At 41.1% G+C, this 23,966-nt stretch overlaps 1 protein-coding gene across 5 annotated transcripts; it reads left to right on the forward strand.

The window, feature by feature from the left end:
* Positions 1-803: 803 nt before the first annotated feature.
* sugt1 (SGT1 homolog, MIS12 kinetochore complex assembly cochaperone) lies at positions 804-23,282 on the forward strand. Of its 5 annotated transcripts, none has more exons than XM_038718627.1 (13): positions 804-949; positions 1,047-1,095; positions 2,911-3,001; positions 3,347-3,416; positions 4,313-4,383; positions 5,958-6,011; positions 7,248-7,276; positions 7,499-7,524; positions 7,774-7,870; positions 9,257-9,364; positions 17,307-17,397; positions 18,361-18,533; positions 22,455-23,282. In XM_038718627.1, exons 1-13 carry the CDS (start codon positions 936-938, stop codon positions 22,554-22,556), a joined length of 975 nt encoding a protein of 324 aa, XP_038574555.1. In that variant the 5' UTR covers positions 804-935; the 3' UTR covers positions 22,557-23,282. The 5 variants fall into 5 exon arrangements, with proteins under 5 accessions (XP_038574555.1, XP_038574556.1, XP_038574552.1 ...); XM_038718628.1 differs by having other exon boundaries at positions 805-949; positions 1,050-1,095; XM_038718624.1 differs by having other exon boundaries at positions 818-967.
* The last annotated feature ends 684 nt before the right edge of the window (positions 23,283-23,966 follow it).

A 23,966-nucleotide genomic window follows, 5' to 3' on the forward strand; every position in this document is an offset into this window, starting at 1 on the left:
ATCCTGAAACATAATCTGCTTTATGGTCAATTTTAAAGTAAATGGGACTATTATTTACTAAGTGAACATCATTCTGTATTGAAGAAGACTTGAAACTAGCGACTGAGACCATAAACTCATCAGGAAAGTGTTTACTGAGGTAATTATTCAGCTGAGAAGTGGGGTCATTTTCACATTATTTCTAATGGAGCCAGACTTGTTTTTGCAACCAGAAGAGTCGCCCCCTGCTGGCCGTTCAATAGAATAAAGGTTTCAGGGACTCTCTGACCTGAAGTTTCCCACTTGGTCACTGCTCACTAAGCGTGGAGGAGAAGCTCCTCTATTTGTCCAAGTTTTTCTTCTTTTCTTACTTATAATAAATCAGACGACTACCACTACTTCTACTACTACTACTACTACTACTAATGTTACTTGCTCTTGTTCTTCTCCTTTTCTTCTTCTTTGTGAGTACCAAGTACTCAGCATACTGACAAAACGCGCTCTGTAGAGCAGTTTGTCCATTTGGGTCACTGTAGAAAAGAAACATGGCGGCGCAACATGGTGACTTCCATGTAAGAGGACCCACGGTACATGCAGATGGCTCATTCTATGGTTATAAAAACATAACGGTTTATTAAGTAAGGTGTTTATACACCACTGAAAACATAGTTATGTATATTATATTGCATTTCTGTCAATAGAGCCTCCTAAATATTATACACTGGACCTTTAATGTCAGAGATCAGAGATGTGTTGCCTTTCAGGACGCTGTCATGTCATGCGTCCTCCAGGCCTTTAGGTGACGCAGTGGCAGTGTGAGCGGCGGTCGGATCGGATGTTGACAGGCCCTGCTGCTAGGCTCAAGCTGCTGCTCCTATCACGTTTCCAGCAGTTTCCACATCTTGCTAGAAGTTTCCTGCTACTCTAGAAACACTGTCCACATCCACAGCAAGCCCATGGCAACCGCACGGCAAGTGCAACATATAATGTGAATGAGCTTTTTTTATATTTTCAATATATTTGTTTATACGCAGCCGGCTAACTGTCGGTCTCTCCTTTCGTTTTAGCAGCTTCCCCGATAGCTTCATTGACGAAGATCCACAGAAAGCTCTGGAGGTAAACATTGGCGTTAGCTAGCCGTAAACAAATAGCATGACGGTTTTAATAAATTTCCGGTTATCACGTTAGCATTAACTTCTTCTGACCAGCTGTATATAAAGGAAGTTGAGTGCAGTGTCGGTGGTGTTAATGTTTCTGATGTTAGCGCTGACTTTGACACTAGCTAACAAAGTTAGCTGACGTTTCCTGTTAGCACACTTTACAGTAACAGTACAATTTCTAAATTAGCAGGACATTTATTTTATTCTGCTTTACCAACACATAAAATGCAACCTTTCTCAGTCATAAGGAGTTATTACGAGCTAGATAACGTGCATGATAAATAGTGTTTGTCATGCTGTCAGCGTGTTCAACAGATTCAAGTATAAGTTAAGTCGGTAACGAAATGCTTTTCTACTTTGATTGACTTGTTAAGATTTAAAACACACTTTCAATGTAGTAGTTCCTTCCAGTTCGTTATTAATGGAATAATAATGGAATAATGGAAACTGCTCTATGATCACTACTACGGCTGCCATTCCAGTTCGGGTTAAACATACAGTACTCAGTTAGTATTAATGCTAACGTTACTCATAATCAGCACATTAATGACTTTATTTGCCAAATAGAGCCCAGAATAATTTCAGTGTTTTCTCGCCGCTGCTGAATCACGACCGCCACTACTAAAATTTCCCACGATCATTAAACTATGCGCTACAAATGTTTTGACTCGCACACTGTGCGAGCTCGGCAGCACTCAATGCTCGGCTCGCTTCCTCTCCTCGTTCTGTGCAGAACATACGTGACAGATGGTTTTATAAGAGCAGCGGCAGAAAGTGACGGTGAGCGGAGGAAAATATTCTGGCAGTAAATGTGCGGTGTCTGTTACAGTGTGTTAGCTTCTCAAGACCAAGAAAAGTCTATTGTTTCGCACCTGCTGGAAAAGTTAGCCCCTTCAGACTGCGCAGCTGAGCAGCAGCTACATAGCTGCTATGTAACTTAACATTAGCTCAATTTATAGAAAGCTGTAGTTTATTACTACCAAACGTTACTTGTCCAATGTTGAGAACATCAGGTACAAACTTAGACTAAACTGGTGTAGCCTGCAGCTCTGTCCTGTACAGACTGATTAAATTATTTTTCAGTTTTCAGTCCGAAAAGGTGGTTTTGGAAAAGAAAGGAAGGAGGTGACTGGAGGAGCTGAGGTTAGTAAGGCTAATTAGTGATGCAAACTAGTCCTTTTAAGCTAATGAGGAGATGTTTCTTTTTGGATTTTAATGTGCAAATAAAATGCACCTCAGAAGGGAGGATGTTTCTCATGTTGCCTATTTTTTATATTAATGTCTACAGATAAATGTCAGAAGCTGTAAAATGAAGACACAAAAGGCAAACATGAACAGTCGTATCTATAATGATTCTGAGGTCATATTAACAGGGTTTTCCGGCCTTTAAGGCTTAGGGGTGACTGTAAAATCACTGTGGAGCAACAGAACCAACCAAATTACTTTCTCCAGATCTAAAGGTTGTAGTTCCTCCAGTAGACGGATCTTTGGGTGTTGGTTATTCTGCTCTAGCTTTTCTAACTATTTGTTCAGAGTTCTGGTGAAAATAATGGCCCAATATGATGTGAAATTACATATTTTCCATTGGAAAACAATGAAAAAAATCCTAGAGGAAACACTGATAATACAGTACCAAAAATGCTTTGTGGTGACAGGGTAGTAAACAGAGGAACAAACCAGTCACCTTTTGTTTAGTGTTACTTTTTCTTTGTTGTAACTGTATCAAAACAGTACTGTAGACTGCCCATTTCTGCCATCCCTTTCCCTCTAGGCTCTTAATGAGGCCTTACAAGGAGACCCTGACAACGCTGAGTGGTTTTGCCAGCGTGCCTATGCCCACATACTTATGAAAAATTACAGTGGTAAGTCTACATACGTGTGTTGACAGACATGTTGGTTATCACACAGTCTTTTTCAAGAATGAATATGCATTAGCGTAGTTGCTTGCAGGAAATATAAATGTCCTCCAGTTTTACTGGAAACTGTTTTGTTGTGGGTTTTTTTTTGATAACTGCTCACAGTATATAATAATATAACTGGGTATGGTTCCTCAAACACTGGAGTAACTGTTGTGGTCCAGATTGAGATCCTTGAATTAATATTATGGTAGTAGTAGTAGAGGAAATTAGAGTGGCATGAGTATTCAAGTGATACAGTCTGAACGAATGTTTGTGTATGATAAACATTGTATTGTCTTTTCTCTGCAGGTGCTGTTGATGATGCCAAAAAAGCACAGCAGCTACAACCCAGCCTTCCCCTTGCTTTCATGCGAACAGGGTGTGTACTTTAATATGATAAAGAAAAATATGGAAAATCACACAAACAAATACAAATGCGGGACAAATTAAAGGAACCTCCTGAATAATAGAGGGGAGAAACATATCAAATGAAGTTTCTTCCGTGCATCATGGCACACTGAATGTTTGATGAGGTTGAAAATGAAGTGAATGAAATGCTACAGCCTTTACAGTCACCACATCTCAACCCAGTTTTACACCTATGAAAGATTTTGGACCAGTGTGAAAGACAATGCTCACCACCACCATCTCCATGTCTGGCTATGCTTGGTTTTCATTCTATCGGCTGTACTCTGGCAAAAGAGATCTTGATCTCAATGATAATATCTGGTTAAATAATACCTTTTTTATATAAATGATGGAATATCTTGTTGAAGAATGGTGTTCATTCCCCAATAGAGTTCCACAGACTTGGCAAGGCTGTTGTGGAGGCTCATGGTGGCCTCACTCCATACTAAGACACTTCATGTTGGTTTTTCCTTTAATTTGTCACCCATCTGTAGATGTTTGGTGTGTGTTAAAGCTTCAGTGATGATGATGGATCCTGTGTTATTTTTTGCACAAGCTGTAATAAAAAGTTTATTGGTAAATCATGAGCTATGCTATGCGTGAAAGTGAAACACATGATTCCAGCTGCTAAAGTTTTGAGTTTCGTTAAAACTGACACATTTACTTTCAAAATGTACAGCGTTTTATATTAACAGTTCATCTTTTATCTCCAGATAGCCATAAAGTTTATGTTCAAGAATTATTTTCGTCATTTAACTTTTTTAAGTACATGATCCAAATTTTGTCACAAGTCACAGGTCACTTTCATTTTTCTGTGATAATCCGATGTAAGCGTGTGTGACATGTTTTTCCTTTCCCCAACTGCAGAATAGCAGAATACCACCTGAACCGCTATGAGTCAGCACATGCAGCTCTCACTAAGGGACAGCAACTTGATGGTGAGTACAGCCTATTTTGGCCTCGAGTACAAACTTTCCATCATCCCACTCTCTACCCAACCACTGTTCGCAGCAGTAGCCTGTCTGCCTCACTCTTCTTTTTGTCACTCTCTTAAGTGCAAAATCTGTCTCCTTGAATGTTGGTTATATTACTTTAATAGAGTTCACAAACCTTGAGCTTCACTTGGTCTTTTACACTGTATTAAGGATATAACTAACAATTATTTTCATTATCAATTAATCTGCTTATTATTTTGGTAAGTAATTAATTAAACAGCTGGTCAAAGTAATGAATATAATAATTGATTCTCAGATTAGTAGCAAGTTAAAATGAGGATCAACTAATCGATAAATGAATCAGTTCAGCTCTATACCATATAACCTACATTTGCACCAGAATGTTGATTTAACCTTTGCCAGAAGTTGTCATTATTTTCCTTTATCTTCCAATTTTGATTTCACTGTTTTGCATCACCTCAACCATAAACAAGTAAATTATTCTTTTTACTTACTTTGAACAGTAAAAAACAACTGGAAAAATGCCATAAATGAGCTGACCGAATTATACATTTTACTTTTATAATTATTGGGAATTTGTTTGGTAAAAACTTGTACAAAATGTACATAAAATCAACATACAATCTATAAAAATGTAGTAAAAATAAATGGACCTGCAAGACTCCAAGAAGAGAAGTTAGTAGCAGATTGCAAATATCTTCTAGGCTGGGTTCAGTACAGCCGTATTAAAATAATTATAAAAGGACGCTTTTTTTCCGATTGCATCATTGATTTCTTTGTTTGTTTTCATCTAAGTAAGATCAAGCCTACAATAGAGCATTTGTGCATTTTTGGCCAAAAACCCAGTAACTACAAGCGTTGGTACAAGTCCAGATCACGCGAGCTTGTGAAGCCCAGTGTCTGTCCACATTGTTCCCAACTCTGTTCGTCAAACTGAAGGTCACCCAAAACCACAGAACACATGTTCAACAACACATGGATTCTGACTTTGTTATATTTATATGAAGTAGCTTTGTTATTTAAAAGATAGCTGGAGTGATCAGCAACAGGTGAACAAGGAAATGTTAAAGCAATGGCTATAACAGCATCGCTGTCACCAAGGCATGAATTATATATATTATTTATTTATATATTTTTATAGCTGCATATCATTACATAACAAACTGTTGAATTTGGCCCTATAATGCTGCATTGGCAACTGAATAAGTGGTGGAAAAGATAAAGAAATAGGCTCAGGGTTTCAAAATCATTTGTTTGTCAAAATTTGTTTGGAAAATTTGCACCTCCTTTGTCCAGCTTTCCCACAGTAATGTATTAAACACATACAGTATATATGCCCACTTCATTTCTGCTTTAGAAACAAACCTATTAAATGAATGCCTTCAACCTTCTCCTGCACTTAGTCAAACTACATTAGACTTCATTAACGCCTCACTGATGTCCTCAATGGGTTTTTCCTAATACTTTTATTGAGTCTTTTGTTTTTCGTATCAACATTTCTTACTTAGTAGCAAAGCAAGACAAAACATTTCTGTTCATTTTTGTGATTTCCACAGTTTCTGACAAATCCTTTGAGAACTGGATCAAACGGTGTGAGGAGATGATGGGGGGTAAGTTGCTGAACTGAAACTTCTCTAATGTCGGTGTTTTAATTTTTTTCAGTATTTAGAACTTGTGTTCTATTTTAGGTTTATTAGGATAATTAACCGTCTTTTTTAATTTCATTGCAAATTGTTTGTTTTAGTTATGGTGGTTTTAATTTTAAAAAAGGTTTCAGACTACAAAATCCATTACTAGTTGCACTCTAACATCTATATACTATTTACTCCCTGCTATCAAACACTGAGCTAAATGGCACAGTCAGGGAGCTGATGAGCCCATCTGATCAAACAAATGAGCTTGCACACATCCATAAATCTGCAGTATATGTTCACAGTAGTGGAGGGTTGAGGCAGAGCTGCTTCTTCCAATAAAAGATGCATGCCATGTCTGGGCGGTATGTTTCTGTTTGCTGGTGATGCCTGGGCCCTCTGGATCATCTCAAGTAAACAAGAGCATGAGTTTTGACAAACACGCTTCACACCCGCGTGCACACACGCTCCCAGGAGCGGTATGATTCATCAGAGTTAACGTTACTGATGTTTGAAAGCCCCCGATGAGACCCAACCCCTTCATAGGCCTGCTCACAGACAGCTTGCACACACACAAACACATGCACACCAGGGTGTACATCACCCCCTCCCCTAAAACTTGAAAGTACCCTACTTGCGTTTGCTCACGCTCACACCAGGAGCAGTCGTCATTTCTTCTGGTGACAGTGTGTTTACCGCCAGCGAACACACACACACACGGCACCTGGTTATTCCATCACATGAGGCATCCTGCTGACACAGTCAGTCTTTTTTTTTTTCTTCTTCCCCAAACAGCCCCCCTTCTTACCATTTCAAACGCGACCTCATTAAGACAACATTACCACGCCTCCTATCATCTCATCACTCTCTTCCCTCTCTATGCCCTCTCTCTCTGTAATGAAGTCAGTGAATAATGTATGATAGCATGCTGGTAAACGGTGATCAGGCTTACTTGGGCTCACAGGGCTTTTAATGGGCGTGGACGGACCAGTAAACAAACTGGTGGCAAGGATGGGCTTGTGTGTGTGTGGGGGTGGGGGGGGTGGGGCAGCAGCACATCTGCCTGCTGTTGTTTATCTGTAGACAAGTGTATGTTAGGCTAAAAGTTGTGTTCTTATAGCTGTGCAAGCATTCTATTTTAGAGACTAGAGTTTGATTTCGGCAGCTTAAGGGGGTGTATTAAATGTTTCCCAAATTTGCCTTCTCTCTTTCCAGAGGAGACACGGCTCGGCAGCGTCAACAGGGTGAGTTTCTCTGCACGGCCACCTGGGGGCATTGTTGCTCTCGGCGTCAGTAGAGAGCATCAGGCTTGTCTATGCTCCTGCTTCAAAGAAGGAAGTCTTGCTAAGCTTCCTTTGTTGTTGTCATGTTTTTTTCTCATTTTTGTCCTTTTCTTTCATCACTCTGCCTCATCGCCAAATCCTCCCCTCTAATTGTCATTGCGTCTCGGGGGCTTAATGACCCAGCAGACACCGGCAGTTCCACCTGTGAAGTAAGTGCGTAAATGTAAACACACCTTATCTAGACATCTGTTTATGTTTTTTTTTTAATGTTTATTTTATTTATTGTACTAGCGTAATGATTAACCAAGCCTCAGTGCGTCAGTAGGCCTGTTCTGTGTTTGAGAATACAATGTACAGAGAAATGCATGTTAATGATGAGCTTCTTTATATTATTCTTTTTAAGCTCTTCTCATGAAGTTTATTTTTATTATGGTTCTCTGTGTGTGTGTTTCTTGCAGACATGACTGGTACCAAACAGAATCTCAAGTCATTGTCACAGTCATGGCAAAAAATTTACCCAAGGATGGTGTGTGTGTCAGCTTCATGGAAAAAGAGGTATAAACACACACTTAAATGCAGTGTTGAAGTAACGAGTCTGTTTTCTCCGGTGTGTGTGTGTGTGAGAGACAGGGATGGGTTAGCTCTTGGGTGTTTCCTCAGGGGGGCCCATTAGATGGGTCTCATCCACACACACACAAACACACACCCTCTCCCCATGGACCCAACTATGCCTCCAGTGGTGCCTTGTTAACATTGCCCCCAAAGTACAGATCTAAGAACAATTTACCCTCCCCAGCTTCTCCAACCTCTTAATTGTCTGTAGATAGAAGGCATAACTGATCTAGGATCAGCTACAGAGCCCTCCAGGGACCACCATCTTTCTTTATCTTTTTCTCCTTTCCTTTGTCTCTTTCCACCTCTTTTTCCTTCTCTCTGAGGGGTAACTGCAGGGCACCCCAGGGAACAGCTCTGTCTTTCCTTATAGAATAACAAACGGAGTTTACCCATTTCAAGAGAAATAGTTCACTCCCTCCCTATCAGACCGTCACTTGTTAGGCTCTTTCTCTGGTGTGAAGTACAGATAAGTTCATATATTTTTTACTGGGTCAGTATATACAAAAGAAATTAAAGATGAAAGGCAGTGGCTCCAGTTATTTTCCCCGGTGACTGAGTATGCTGCAGCTGTATACCTACAGTCAGCGCAGGAATTCAACTGGAAATGAATATTAAATCTTTGATAGTTTTGTGGAATCGCCCAAAAGCTACTTTAGTTAACTTTCTAAGCTTTTATCCCCGATGAACTACTTCTTACATGTATTTGGTTCCAAAGCAGAAAAGTCCACCTCTAGAGAAATGCTAGGTGGCGATTTTTAAAAGATTGCAAGTTGAAGCGAGGTACTGTTCAACAGCAAAAACAGGCAAGTTATTCCTCTAGTGGCCATGTTTCAGTGCTTTTCCTTTTGAGAGCAGGATTTTCCAAATGACGAGTGTGAGGATTTGGGGCACAGCCAGGGCCATGTCCCTCTTAACCAACAAGCCACCCAGTCTAAGTGAGTGACAGGCTGTTAGGAGCTGATTCCCCCCCCCCCAACCCCACCCCCACCCCCCGGCTGAAGGGGACAGGGCGAGGATACTCCTGGCCGTCACGCCAGCCACATCAGATGATTATTTTAAAGGACAAGCTGACACTTTCATCCTCACCCCCAGCTCCTTGTCTTTCTTTTTGTTGTTGTGTGTTTTCTAAAGACTGCTGCTGAATAAAATGAAATATTGATACTACAGTTTGAACATGGGGATTGTTAAAATGTAAAAATGACTGGTCTGAAAGGATGATTTACTTCATGGTCACAGCACTACCTTGAAAAAGGCTTTGTAGCTGTTTACTGCCAAACTCAATGAAAGCCAATGAGGGGTGGTGCCTAATTTGTGGTTTCTCTTCAGCTCTCTGCCTCGATACAACTGGCGTCAGGAGAGAACTACAACCTCCACCTCCAGCTCCTGCACCCCATCGTCCCTCAACAGAGCAACTTCAAGATCCTCACCACCAAGGTATCACAGTCACTTCATGTTTAGTTAGTGCAGTTTGTGTGCTGTTGAAATCAACAGGGAGTCCACTTTTTAGGATGAACGTGTTGATTTTAACATGAGCAGCTATGCATTATTTACACTGTGGCATCCATTTTCGATTGTTTGACAAGTTTTTAACAGGTTTAACGGAGATTTTACGGTGGCAGATGACATGAAGCAGAAACAAACTGTGTGTCTGACCTGCATTCTGTTAAATTGTCCATTATGCACGTCAAAGCACTGTGATGTGCGTTCTCTGATGTTTGAGCAGACAGGGCAAACAACTGCGGGTTCTGTCCTTTCTGGGGTCACAGTGACCTCAACTGACAAACACTCAGTAACTGGAGATTATAAAATGGCCTCAGACTAAGCAGGTGACGTAGCTACCAGGATGCTTATGGTCATGTCATATCTGGTAAATATCTTGAGATTTCAGAGGTGTATTCAACTCAAGGGAAAGTCAGGAAAATTTATTCTTCCTCTCTGGGAAGTCATGAAATAACAAGGAATTTAACAAATAAGTAATTTAACACATCATCCTATATATCTTGTTTCATAATTACACACAGTATGTAACAGATGGTGTTTTTTTCTCCACAGCAAGCCTAGCTGTATTCGAAAATAAAACTGTTTACCACTTTCAAGTTTTTCCGAACTGAAAAACATAAACAAACAAGGAAGGACCAACATTTTAAGCTCACAGAAACGCTCTTAAGTTTTTGAAAGTCAATGAAAAGTCATTGAATTTCGCCCAGAATCATTGAGAACACTGTGTGTAGCCTTGCCAACCTATTAGTTACTATCATCAATAAAGAAGCAGACTATTAAACATGTCGGGGAACAATTTTTATGTCGCTATAAAGAAAATATGTAGTAATGTCTCACACTGGAGAAATGCGAGCACTTCTCTGACAATGCTTCAAATCTCTGAACTGCAATTTTGCTTGAGCACTTCACATGACATGTTCTGTGTGTTCAGGCTTTTACTCTCTTAATAGCTGATGTCAATAAAAAAGTTCTAGAAGAAACCCATGCCAATGCGAGTTTAAGCAGCTAACTGAAATTGTGACTGATCATTACTTAGGTTACCGCTGAGATTAACATCATAATCTCTTCAATAATTTAAAGCACTATAAAGTAGGCTGTCACTACCTATAATTCCTTAATGCTGGCAAAAGCTTATTGTAGGAGAAAAAAAATCCACTCTCGCTGTATACAGTGCAGCTCCTGTGGAGACGTTAGCGCAGTTCATCTTAGCCGCTAACAGGAGATTCACGCATATGCACAATCCTCCCTCCTACTCACACACACAGTTCACACACATTTAGAAGGGCTGTACTCGCTGAGAGTTCCTCAGCTCTGTTTAAGGTGATTATGGGCCTAATGAGTAGGAAGGGCATTTTTTACTATAGACTAATTAGTGTGTATTCTAGAGGATGTGGGCTAATGAGTGTGCTGGCTGAGTGTGTGCTGATTCAGGGTTTAGACCACTGTCAGTTTGTAGCCTGCGTATCAAGAGGCAGGTTGTTTTGCTTAATTATTTTTTAATCATTAAGGAGGAGGAATTTGTTTTTTTTAGGGCATTGATCAATCCGGCCAAAGTTTTTGGAAAATGTCACAGCATCTTCCAAAGCATCTTTAGTAGTATTCTGTTATAAGTAACTCAACAAAAGCTCATTAGATATTAGTAATTTATAATTGGTAAAAGGATAATTGTCACGTTAACTACTTGTGTCGCTTCACACAGGTGGTCCACACATAACTAAGACATATTTATGACATTATTATGAGTCTAGAAAATAAATGACAATTTAATGATCTTTACTCAACAAGGTTTACTTTGATTAAATTAAACTCTACATGAGGGAAAGAAAAGTTTATTACTGATAAAATTGTAATCATCTTGAATAGTTATGTAATGTAGGAGACAGATGACCTTTATGGGAAATGAAAGAGTTGTAATAAGATGCACAAAATGTACACAGCCACCTACGTGAGTCGAGTGGAGTGAAGATGATATTAATGCAGCTAATGGTAGATTACTGAGGTAAACAGAGTCAAATACATTATGTAAATGTCTTATGAAAAGACAAAACTGTGCAGCCTGTAGTGATTTTAAAGTGTCGCAAAAAGCTTTGGTGAAGCCAGATATTTGATTGCGTAATTTAAAAACAACAATATTACAATACACATTAGTACAATATTATGAATATTGTTGAATAATAGGGTTCAAGCTGAAACAACATTGACGTGTATATTTAGCAAACTTGTTAGCAAACAGCTTATTTACATTTCCAGCACTTTCGGAGCCACATTATCAGTCATTTGGAGTCGTGTTTCTGGCTTTTACTTTCTTTTAGCTCTGTTTTTGGTCTCTACCAACCACGAGGAAAGTGTTTTTTAGCTGCTAAATGCTCCACTGTGTGCTCCCGCTAGTCATGTACAGTAGGTTTTTATAAAACGACAATTGAGAGAACAGTGAGAGTCAACCTATCAACCCGTTATCTTAGTTTGTGAAATGGAAAAAAGGTCAACATCTTTGTATTTCTAAGTAATATGAGTACCAAAACTCCATATTGTATCAGCACTTATATCAAAACATTGCAGACTATACCCAGGGCCAGTCCTATTTATGTTTCTGTTAGATCTATATTTGTGTATCATCGATGAACAAGCATAAACAAAAAACAAGGGCCTGAAAAGATATGCTATGGTATTAACATCAAAAAACATGCAAGCCAAGCCACATAGTTTCTGAAGGCAATTATGATATTTATTTTAATTTATTTTACAGCAAGGCCACAGGGGGAATGAAAGGGCAGTACATGATCACAGGCGCTGGAATCACTGTATGGTGCCACGGTAGCAAAAAGATGTTTGATTAGTAGCGTTACATAACCTGACGACTATATTGTGTGCGTTATATCCAGTGGCTCCACTGTGCAAAGTGGAGGCTGACCTGCACAGAAACTGCCCCTTCTCAAAAAAAAAAAACTCTTGCTCACTTTCTCACTTTTCCATGGCAACAGCAGAAACTGCATACCAGAGGTGCACGTGGGTTGCAGCTTAAACAAGGGCTCAGTCTTAGAGAGACCGCAGCTGAACATGGTCTCTGACTCTCTCTGTCCTCTCTCTACAGTCTGTCTTTTTTATCCCTCTTTTTTTTTTCCTCATTTACCTACTTTGTCTTTATTTTGTCAGTCTCTCTGTCAATCAGACCGACGTGCACCTTCTATCTCTCGCTCTGTCTTGGACTCACAAACACACACATACACGCACACACTCACACACACACCTACCTCTAAGATAACGAGAGGGAGTATGTGAGTGTACAAACCCTCCTCCTCTCCCACAAAGCCCTGACTGTTCCCTGGTCCACTGGGCTCCTCCGGTACACATGGCCCCTACACACACACACACACACACACACCAGGGAACTCATAAGCCCTCGTTGGTAATTGCAGCATTCAAAGGTTTGAGACGGCATAAGAGCACCTAACTCTTTTTGAAATCTCCAGGTGAAATGTATGCGCACATGCACAACAGTGTGAGAGACCCAAACGAACTGAGCAGCTTTCTCAATTCTCATTTAAATATTTTGGAGCCGTTTCCGAAGCCAAGGAGCCACTGGGGGAAAAAAACATTCAAATGAACAACGGCATCAGCAAATCAAGTTTCTCCAGATTGGCATGCATCCCAAATGAGCGTTTAAAAAAAAAAAATGCATTGCCCTCGGAGCTGTTGATTCCCAACTAATGTCGGTCTGTCTGTCTCTGTAATAGGCTGCCCTGCACTCTTCGCTCCACAATGTTTACGCTCCATCTCCCCGCTGTCTTTAAAGACAACTTAGCAGGGGGAGGCTAAGCCGGGCATGAGTGTGCAAGCACATACACACACACACACACACAAATACAGAGGCTGAACCGTAATCTTTCGACACACTTGTGCCACTTACACAAAGTATTTGCTCTGTGTGTGTGTGTGTGTCATCTGTAGCACATTATTGTCACTGCGACCTCCTCCTGTCCTCCACCACGACAGACATTCCAACCACAGGGGTCACCGCGACAACGGGGAGCCAATTACACACCAGTGTGTTTGATCAGAACAGACGGCTGACGCACACACACTTGGGCGTGTGCGCGCAAACACACTCAACGCAATTTCGCATCCACAATCGTTCATTCAGTCCCAAACTCATCTCTTTCTGGCAAATAGCTAAAGTGGCGTCTCCCCTCTTTAATTTGCATGCCTGTCAACGTCTAAGGATGTTTATATTTATTTCATTTCTAGCCGAGCTTGTTTTGAAATCCGTGGGGATCTGGAAAAAGAAGATGCTGGGTGAGGAGTCGTGGCAGGGGCGGGGGGTGGTAGTTACAAACACATGTGACAAGCGACACGGGACCCCAGTGCCCCTCTGTAAATAGCATGTGTGTGTGTGTGTGTGTGTGTGTGGGTGTTATGCTGTATTGTATTGTCCAGCCATGGGTTCCTGTGGGTGGTGGCCCCTGTATGTGACTCTGCTGTCACATCCCTTTATGAGCAATTGCATTGCCTGTCACACACACAGAGACGCACACACACACACACACACACATGGCGCCTGACCTGCCATGTCCCTTAACAGCCAGGAAACACAGATGTGGCAGCAGATTAATGTTGTATGGCCCAAGAGCACGCATAGAAGCGCACACACAGAGCGTCGGCTCAAGCTCCGCTGCAAAAACATTCAAGACAATTAATGGCACCCGCAACACTGGCTGGCAATTTTAAGACGATAACATTTAATTTGCTTGATGTCCAGTCTTTGGTCCTGTAGACGTTGTCTCTGCCTTTGACTTTCTATGGTCATTTACTATTTTTAACACAAAAGTCAGACTGTCTATTGAGTTGCTTTCAAAACTGAATACGTAAACTCTACTGGCCAGATAGCTGGTCTAAGATTTAAGGTCAAAATATGTAACTTCACCCACAGGAGTTCAAAAATCTAAACACATAAAAAAATTATGTAAGAAATAGGCGTGTGCGATATGTATCGTCTGCAAATATATCTTCATTGTTGTTTTAACAATGTGTGAGGAGACAATATCAAGTAGGCTACGTCACTGACAAACACCTCATCTGCGCAGTCACTGCCAATCTATGTTGTTAGATTAAAAACAACCTCACTCACATGGAGGTGGTTTGGCTTTATAAAGACAGATGTTGCTCAAAAGACGTCAATCTCGGTTGCCGTTAAAGACCACTAACTAACCACCGCACAGATTCTCAAGAATATGAAATGCTTCGGGAGTCCGCTGTCCACTACAGGACAAAACCAGCCAAGGTACCAAACACCGCTACAGTGATGATGACAGAATCAAAGCTACTAAGACAACAGCTACGACAGAACTTAATATAGTTAATATAGTGACAGATGAAATGTTTGCACAGTTTGATACTTGCCCTGGTGATTTCAGTGTTTTTATATTGTTTTCACTTAAATACTTAAGTTTGAAATACATTAATAAGACCTGTTTCCATTAATATCATTAGTAAGCAACAATTAATATCCTATAGTTATCCATTCCTGTTTGGCTCCCAGACTGTAGTTGGTAGAATTTGTCTTTTTCCCGGGTCATAGTTGATAATAACTTCGGGGCTAACCCCCTTCAATCTTTCTTTAACAGTTTGCAAGCAGCACACTGGAGTTCCGCTTTAGTCTTGAGAAGCTGCAGTCTTTATTCGCCGGCCACTGTAACTTACACTGTACATTACTGCTTAACTAAGGACGTATTGCTGAACCTTTGCTCTGCCACACACGCTACGCTCACACTTGACTTTTTGACACGCACATTTTTGAAGGATGCCAAATGTTGTCTAATTATCATTATTGACAAAATCCCAGAAAATATCTAGATATTGTTTTTTGTCAGTATTGCACACCCCTCATAAGAAATTAAATTTAACTTAATCAGAATTACAAGCACTGCTACAAAGGCCATATGAGCCTGAATGTCAATTAGCCGTATTTATCAGCCATTAGACCGGGTCTGTCAGATCAGTATTTTTATATAAAGTTTTTTTATATTTCTATATAAGTCCTCAAAGCACCGTGAGACCCCCAACAGAGCCCAAAAAACTAAATCTGTTACCCGATTTCAGGTGCATCTGTCAATACAGAAATTATTATATATTCAAAGACAAGCTGTCTCAAAAATGGATTAAAATCAGCTTGTCAAACACACACAGTCACAACTGATGAACAGGGTTTAATAAATCAACATAGAAACACTGATGTATACTGTATAATTTACAATACTAATAGGTTTATGTTTGAGCCATCAGTGTTTATTATTTCAGTCTACACTAGATTTTGGACAGTAAAAACAGCTGCATTGGCCTCTGTGGTTTGGAAATGATTACACCCAACATCAGAGCTGCATATGGTCAGATGTGATGCACTGTACTTGGAACCACACCAGTGGTCATGTAGAATGGTACTATAGCGCCAAGATACTAGGACTGCAGCTAACCATTTTTTTCATTCGCGATTAATCTGCAGATTATTAACGCCAGAACACAGATCATTTAAAAATGCCTGTTATAATATCTGAAAGCTTCTAATATCCTTATTTTATACAGCCAGCTGTCTAAAACATTAGATATTTGGTTTACTTTCATATATGAAAAAAAAAGCATTAAATACTAAGAAGCTGAAACCAGAGAATGTTTTTTGCTTAAAAATAATGACAAAGATCACTTAAATAGTTAAAAATAGTTGCCAATTAATTTTATTTTGATCGACTAATTGATTAATGAACTGTGAGTGTGAATGGCAGACTGCTGTTTTCGGAGAATTGCACCGGACACAGCCCCCAGTCCTGATGTTGAAAAGCTGTGGAAGAGTGTCTGAATTTAAATCAACACAGAATCAGACTGTGTGCACAAACCTGCAAAAAAGTAATTTTTGAAGGATAACTGTGATTTTTTTTTTTTTTTTGGGCAGTAGCCTGTATTCTCAGCAGAGATCTTTTTTTAGTCTCTCAGCCCCTTCGCAGGTGAGCCACAAAGTTAATTTCGGACACTGTACAGATGACTCGCTGTGCACAAGGCCCTTTTGTGGGGCAGAAAGCGCTGACACGCACCAAAGTGATCTATCAGTGTACCGCCACTCGCACTAGCTCATCGCCTCGGTGGAGAAGGTAGCAGCGATCATACTGTCTTATTTCCCTCAATCTGCTCCCCTCACTCACTCTCTGCCTCCTCGTCTCTAACCTTCGTCTACCTCTTGGTTCCCTCTTCTCCTCTGGCACCCTTATAAATGAATCATCACATCGCCCAGCAGAGCAGAAATGTTCCTTAATTGCACCGACACAACCAGCCCTGTCTTTCACATGCACACATATCAAACACACACACACCGTTAATAGGCGGTAGGGGGTGGGTGGGGCGTGGATAGCGCGACAGCTCGCGTGTCTCGCTGGTATGTGCCCTGTCAATGCAGCTCAGCGTTAAAAAGCGCGTGTCCACGTTCTCCCTCTCTCTCTCCTCATTGTTTTCCTCCTCTCCCATGTTCCGCTGGTGTAATGATTTGGATCAGATGCTGCTGTGTGGAATTAGGATCCCATCCTCCCCCTCTCCCTCCCGCTCGCTCTGTGCCTCACACTGGCCCTCTGGCTGACAGGCATCTCGTTAGTGCAGTATGTCTGTCAGTGAGGTTCGAGATTGAGCTGTGCCCCCGCATATCCCTGATGTCTCTCTCTCTCTCTCACAGACACACAGACACACAGACAGCCTCTCTGGCCTCAATAATGATCTGATGTCCTGTACTTTTAAGATGTCACTCTAATGGAAGCGTTATTTTTGTCCCGCGCACCAAAGAAGTGCATTTTGTTAAACATTGTTATCCCCCCTCTCCCTTATCACCCTTCTCTTCTGTCAGGTGGAGTTCAAGATGAAGAAGACCGATGCCATCAGATGGGAGAAGCTGGAGGGAGAAGGACAGGAGTCCAACATCAAACACTTCAATCCGAGTCAGTCTACAGCTTCTACATTTACGCTCTTTTCCCTCCTATTCCCCCCTCAACCATCCTCCTGTCTCTGCTCTCATCTCTCCCCTTTTCCCTCACCCTCCTCTTATTTCTCTCTCTCTGCAAAGATCAATATAAGCTTCTGTGTTTGTCTGTTCTGCACTAAAATGAGAGTGGGCAGTCAAGCCCTGCTAGAGCCTTTCATTAGTCTGACGGCAAAAGTAGGCAGGGAGAGAGGGAAAGGTATGACAGCAAGATGTGACTCAGTATTTTAGCCCACACATTCCTATTACTGACAGGATTAATTACTTATGTAAGTGTGTGTGAGTGGAAGGGGGAGTAAAAGTTAAGTGGGCAGCCAAACTACCCTTTCCATGCAACCAGCTCAGCCTCCAGGACACCCTGTTTGTTAAGAGCCTGCTTATATCTTGGACTACTGTTACATTTAAACACGATAGATGACATCTGATTTTATGGGATCACATTGCTGTATGTCCACACTTGGCCTGAATATGTCCACACTTGGCCTGAATCTGTCTACTGTGCGTCTGGTGCTGTATTTATGCAAATCTGCGTCTGGATTACATTTCCCGCTCTCCCTCTCCATCTCTTGTTGGGATTATAGTGGGCGTATTTCATCCTGAAAATATAGAAATCAAATCACAATGCGATCCTTCAGCGACTGAGTTGGATGATTCAGTAGCAAAGTGAGCAGAATTATTTTAGTGTAATACATATTGGTTAGATGATTAGATGATAAAGTCAAGGTATTAAATTGCATTTATTTCAAATGTCAAAAACATTATTGTAAAAATATGTAAAATGCTATTTGTTTCAGTTTTTTTACAGGAATTGAAGAGCTCTTCTTAGCGTCTTACCAATGTCTCTGCGCTGCTTTAAAATCTCATTTCTCTGATTTAACTGTATGAACTTGTAGTGTTTTTAACACAGTCCCTTCTACATCAGATCAGTACCCATCATCGTCCCACTATTCCTGCAAATGGGACAAGATGGTGGTGGACATCAACGAGGAGGAGAAAAGTGAGAAGCTGGAGGGAGATGCAGCGCTTAACAAGCTCTTCCAGCAGATCTACTGCGATGGCTCAGATGAGGTCAAGCGAGCTATGAACAAATCCTTTGTAAGTATTATACTTAAGTTACTTTAGTCTTTAATGCTGGTAATCACTTAAACCGCAATGCCATAGTAGCCAGCTATTTTTTGCACACAAAGATCCCTGGTCTTATTCTCATAATTGTGGATGCTCTGACTTGGGGTCATGCTAACTTTGCACTCTCCACCTCTGTTAGAGATTCAGGAAGCTCAACTCCAGCAAAACAACATATGGAAGCAGCGCTAGCATCCGAAAGCTCTCAAAATTAACATACATTTAACACAACACAGTGGGAATCGAACCCGGGTCTCTCACACCAAAGGCATGTATCTTATCCATTGCGCCATCTCCTTCTACCTCTTCCTCCTCCTCCTCCTATCTGCGGTTCTGTTATTCACTGCCTGCAGGTAACGTTAACTGGTTGAAAAAGGAGCACCTAGTTTGTCTCAGCCAGCAGCTTTTCTCCCAATAAGTTAATATACAGCAGGATTTTCGGATAATTTATCGCCGTTGATGAACCACACAAACAATATTTTATCGTTTTTAAATAGCCGGCTACTTGAAATAGACCCGCAAGGTACTGCGACGTGCATGTAGTTGTCGGCAGCTGTAACGCAAAACTCACACAAGACCAGTGAATGACAGGCGAGAGAGAGAAAAGGGTCTTCAAAAAGCCTCAGTTTAGCTGGAAATTTACAGTGTAAGTTCAATGAGAGACTGTAGCTCTGCAGCTTCTCAAGAATAAAGCGGAGCTTACCGTGTGTAACACCCCCCCCCCCCCCCCCCCCCCGCTCGCGCAATTCGCCACACACAAAAAGACATGATTCGACTATTAGTCGACTATAGGCAGGACTTGACGATTCCGATTCGACTATGTAAATCCTTAGTCGGGGACAGCCCTACAAGAGACATAACGTTACATTGTAGGACCCGCTAGTCTTGATGGCAGTATCGATAAGTTCGGACCTTATTGATTTTCAGGTTTTGAGAAAGTTTGGAACCGGGTCCTTTTAGAACCGGCTATCGATCCCTATCCCTACTCTGAGCTCTTAAGTTTGGTTTTCGCCACAAATTGCAGGAAGTGTTGCTTTGGAACAGACAGTCTTTATCATCGTCTAATGATATTGCTATTAAAATATAGATTTTATACCAGGCGAGGATGAAAATATCATCTTTTCCTTTATTGCATCTCCGTTTACTCTTTAATAGCTAAATAAATATTAGAATATTATATATAATAATAATAATAGAATATTAGATTATAATATTCATATAAATTTATATTCCTTAGCTTCTTACCTATCAAAGGACACCAGAATTATGCATCTAGACCTAATGGTTGAGGAGTTATTCCTGATGCATTCTGGGTATGTTAATTTAGGCTTTTTTCCTGGAAATGGGTGTCTGTGTTTAAGAGGTTAGAATGAGGTATGGTCAGGCGCATTGTTGGCGCATTGCTATCTTGAGGCAGCAGAAAGTGATTGTGCCATTCACCAACAAAAACCTGACCCTGTCTAAAGTCAATGACGCACTATTTTCCTGCTATTCAAAGAGTGCATTATTCTAAAAGTGAGATGCTCCCCAGAGAGACGCTGTGCGCATTTACGCACAAAGCACAGCAACATAACGTCATTGCTTGTTTAAATGTCCCACTCCGACAGGATCGGTAGGGATGCACTGACAGCAGCCTTTCTAATCATTAATGTAAATCGTTAAATAAAACACTCATACATCAGTACAACACACAATAAAGAAATCACCTGGAAGATAATAATGCAGCGCAGTGAGGATACAAATGTTTCATAGAGGAGATGAGCATCTGCAGTGTAGTTCATACACTTCACTGATAAACCACAGAACTGAAGAGGAACTTTAGGCTTCATGATCAAAGAAAGTCTTTATATTACGTCGACATTGTTATCCATATTCACACACCATCTCTCACTCGTCCACATGAGCTCACTCTCTCTCTGCTGCAAAAAACCTTTATTTATATATTATTACGTTGTTTATAATGTGCCGTTATTCTAACAATCTAATAGCAATGCGCCAAGGTACAAGCACACCTGGCATTAAAAGGGAATGGGCGATTTATTGCATGTTATGCGCAAAACACACCCATGATTAATTAAGACACCACAGCCCTTTTGAACCATGCGCCTGGCGCACCGACCATTTGTTCTGTCGGTAAACTAGCAAAAGTGGTTTCGGACACTTCACACTGTGCACTTTGATTGTAAAAATAGGTCCCTTACAGTCAGGTGCATTTCAAAAATCTTGATGATAATGTCTTACAGCTCCATTTGAGTTAGATCCTTGTCTGTGTACTCCTGTTAAAATACTTGTGGTCAACCATCAAAGGAAAATCAGTCATAATCGTCCTGGTAATAGTCCACTGGATAACCAACCATTGCTCTTAGTTTCTTTGAATTTCCTTTAGAAAATATTCGGCCACTGAAATTAATCGGCCGAAAATAGCAAAAAAAGCACTTTCGGTGTTCGGCCTAGTAAGTCAAAAGGCCAATTAAATTTTACAGATCAATTACGTTGACATGTCGGCAGTGTGGAAGCATCTTAAAGTGACCGAGAACGACGCGAAAATTGTACTGCTGAATTGGCTCCTAGCACATCCGCTCCATCTGTGGCTGGCTTCTTAGAAAAGGCAACAAACGGTCTGACCAGCTTTGAGTGTTTCTGTCACTCGTTTGTGAGAAGGCAATTAAGCTAACCGCACCTAAATTTGGAGTGCACACATATTCAAGCATTTATGGTAACTGAAACGGACCAGAGCGAGCTGACAGGCAGTTTAGCGACTTTATCTTGTCAGTTTCTCTCTTTACAGAGACGAGTGTTGCAGTATGAGAGTCCTACCTGAAGAGAGTCTTTATGTTAAGCGATATGAGGATACACATGTGACAAAGTCTGGTTTTCAAAATAAGGTGTCTATACAGTATGGAAATAAGATTAATTTAATTATATTCATAGAACGTATAAAACATGTGTACATTAAAAGTAAATGGAGACATGTAATTTACTTTACTGGATCCTCTTGGGCCTCAGACCCACCCACCATAGTCTCTCCAAATCCTGTGGGAAACACGGAGTAGAAAGCACATTTTGACTATTTAATTTATGCAATGGTGTAAAAAAGAAAAATAGGCCAAAATGTGAATGTAATTGTACAGTAATCTGGGTTTCGGCTAAGGCCAAGAATTTTCATTTCGTTGCATCCCTGTTGTAAACAGTCCTTCTCCAGCGTGCACACACCCTGAATTGACAGGGACCCCAGCCTCACACATGTATCCAAACATCCATTCGGGACAGTCGTCCCAACATTTATGTTAATTGTCAAAAATGTCCTTTTAATTAAAGCAAGAAACTAAAACGTACAGCCTAAAGCTGATACATTAGTTGTTGTTGATAAACACATATTTATGAGGAATACAACACATGGAGAAAGGAACGATGCAGCAAGACATTGTCTGGTTACTGAGCTTCAGTAAGACCTCATTTATGTGCATGTAAGGATGTGTGTAAGGGTGTGTGATTGATGCTAATTGATGATTGGCATTTTGTGTTATTGATCTAATAGTGCCGGAGTACCACGGTACACTTGAAAAAAAGATTTGCTGTCATTTCCAACGTACAGCCTAAAGCTGATGGTGTTCCTAACATCCATGTGGAGTAGTAATTTCTGCATTTGACAGACCGGACCTTCAGGAGAACAAAGGTCCCTCCTGACCCTGTTTTAATTATTTTATGAAATAACAAGAAAATTCAAAATTAGTTACTGGTCAAACACAATCCACCTTGTTAATCAATACTTATGCAGTCAGTGATGCTGCAGTGGACTTGTCAAAGCCCTAAGCACTTATAAGCAGAGAAGAGCAGTAATGAAATGACAGATCTTTCCACTGAAGTGATTTCTCTCCTCTCCTCCCTTTGCAGATGGAGTCAGGTGGTACAGTCCTGAGCACCAACTGGAAAGATGTGGGCAAGAGAAAAGTGGAAATAAGCCCACCGGACGACACAGAGTTCAAGAAGTTCTGAGCACACCCCCCCCCCCCTTTCTTTCTCCTTTCTGTCCTCTGCTTGACATCATCTTTCTTCACATTTGTCCATCCGAATTCCAGCAGGAGTCCTCGTTGCCCTACAGACTTCGTGGCCACTCTTCTTCCTCCTCTTCCCAACCTCTCAGTTGTGCCGTTGCTCTGGTGTTTTCACTAAGTGCAGGGAGGCTTGGTGGTCCCACTTTCACTGGACCAAATCACTCACAGCCTACTCTCTGCTATAACTTACTACCAGACAGGGTCAGTTCATTTGAATAATCTGATTTAGTTACAGTACCAGATTTGTAACGGCCCATGGACTCAAAAGGGTACTACGGTCTGGATTAAAATGTGACTGACACACCTGAAATGCTTCAGTTCAACTTTCAGATCTGGTTTTAGAGCATCCATCTTCTTTTCTCTCCTCTGCCTCTCCTGGTTTTTCTCAAAACGCCCACAGCCTTTCTATTTGGGAGCCTTTTATGACAACCTATTTTCAGCAGTTGTATAAAAATGTTACACAAAAAGTAAGAATAAGAACCAATTGAGATGTTTAAATTAGAACTATGATTGCACTTCTTCTTCTTCTGTACTCACACAAAAGTCAACAGCGAAACCGACTTCTGGAATGTGTGTGACATGTCAGCCAGTGGCTTAGCACCGTCCGGTCCCTCAGTGTGATTCAAGCTTCAGTGTAAATAAAAAGATTTGTTGTTTGGCTCACAAACTTTGTTTCGTGTGTTACGGTTTGTTGTCTCTGGAAGCTGTGTTGGACAGGTTTGAAAGTCTCAGAAGGTGCGAAAAACGGCAATATATCATGACGTGGAGGCCATGCTCTGTGATTGTGTGCTGGGAGGAATGAAATGTGGCATCACTGATAGGAGTGCAGGCAGCTCAGATATGGCTGACAGCCTGAGGATACAGTTTACGTATCGCAGTTCGATTGGTATCAAGATGGAGAGCCTTGCAGCCTCTTGGCCAGCAGGCAAGGATGCAGCCCTGAGGTGTAGTGGTGATTTACAGTCACAGATGTGGGAGAGCAGGCGCCTCCCCTGTTCTCCAACCACATATATGTGGCAGCTGTAGCTGTGAGGAGGCGTCCTGCTGCTGCAAGAGAGCATTAATATGGATCAGCCTCCTAACCGCATCATCAAGCCTCTCGCACTGAGTTAAGTGTTAAATTCATCACACATCGTTTCATCTCTCGTGATGATCAAACGCCCGTTTGTGGCTCTGGATGAAACTCTTAGCTTCACAACACACACAAACACACACTCCTCCACTATCCTTGACACACACAAACACACCGCCCCCATCCTTACCCCCTACCCCTGCCTGAGGCGGCTCTGTGACATCAAAAAGAGCTAAGCGCTTTGCATCGTGGGTAAGATCTGGGAGCGTGACGGCTACA

The sequence above is a fragment of the Micropterus salmoides genome, unplaced genomic scaffold (assembly GCF_014851395.1).
Source record: "Micropterus salmoides isolate LMB-PRFRI ecotype aquatic unplaced genomic scaffold, ASM1485139v1 Ms_hic_scaffold_14, whole genome shotgun sequence".
Classification (NCBI taxonomy): domain Eukaryota; kingdom Metazoa; phylum Chordata; class Actinopteri; order Centrarchiformes; family Centrarchidae; genus Micropterus; species Micropterus salmoides.

Coding starts and splice junctions, on each gene's coding strand:
- sugt1 (XM_038718624.1), top strand. CDS start 936: ATGGCAACCGCACGGCAAGTGCAACATATAAT. Junction 3,417..4,312: donor CTTGCTTTCATGCGAACAGG/GTGTGTACTTTA, acceptor CCCCAACTGCAG/AATAGCAGAATACCACCTGA. Junction 7,871..9,256: donor TCAGCTTCATGGAAAAAGAG/GTATAAACACAC, acceptor GTTTCTCTTCAG/CTCTCTGCCTCGATACAACT.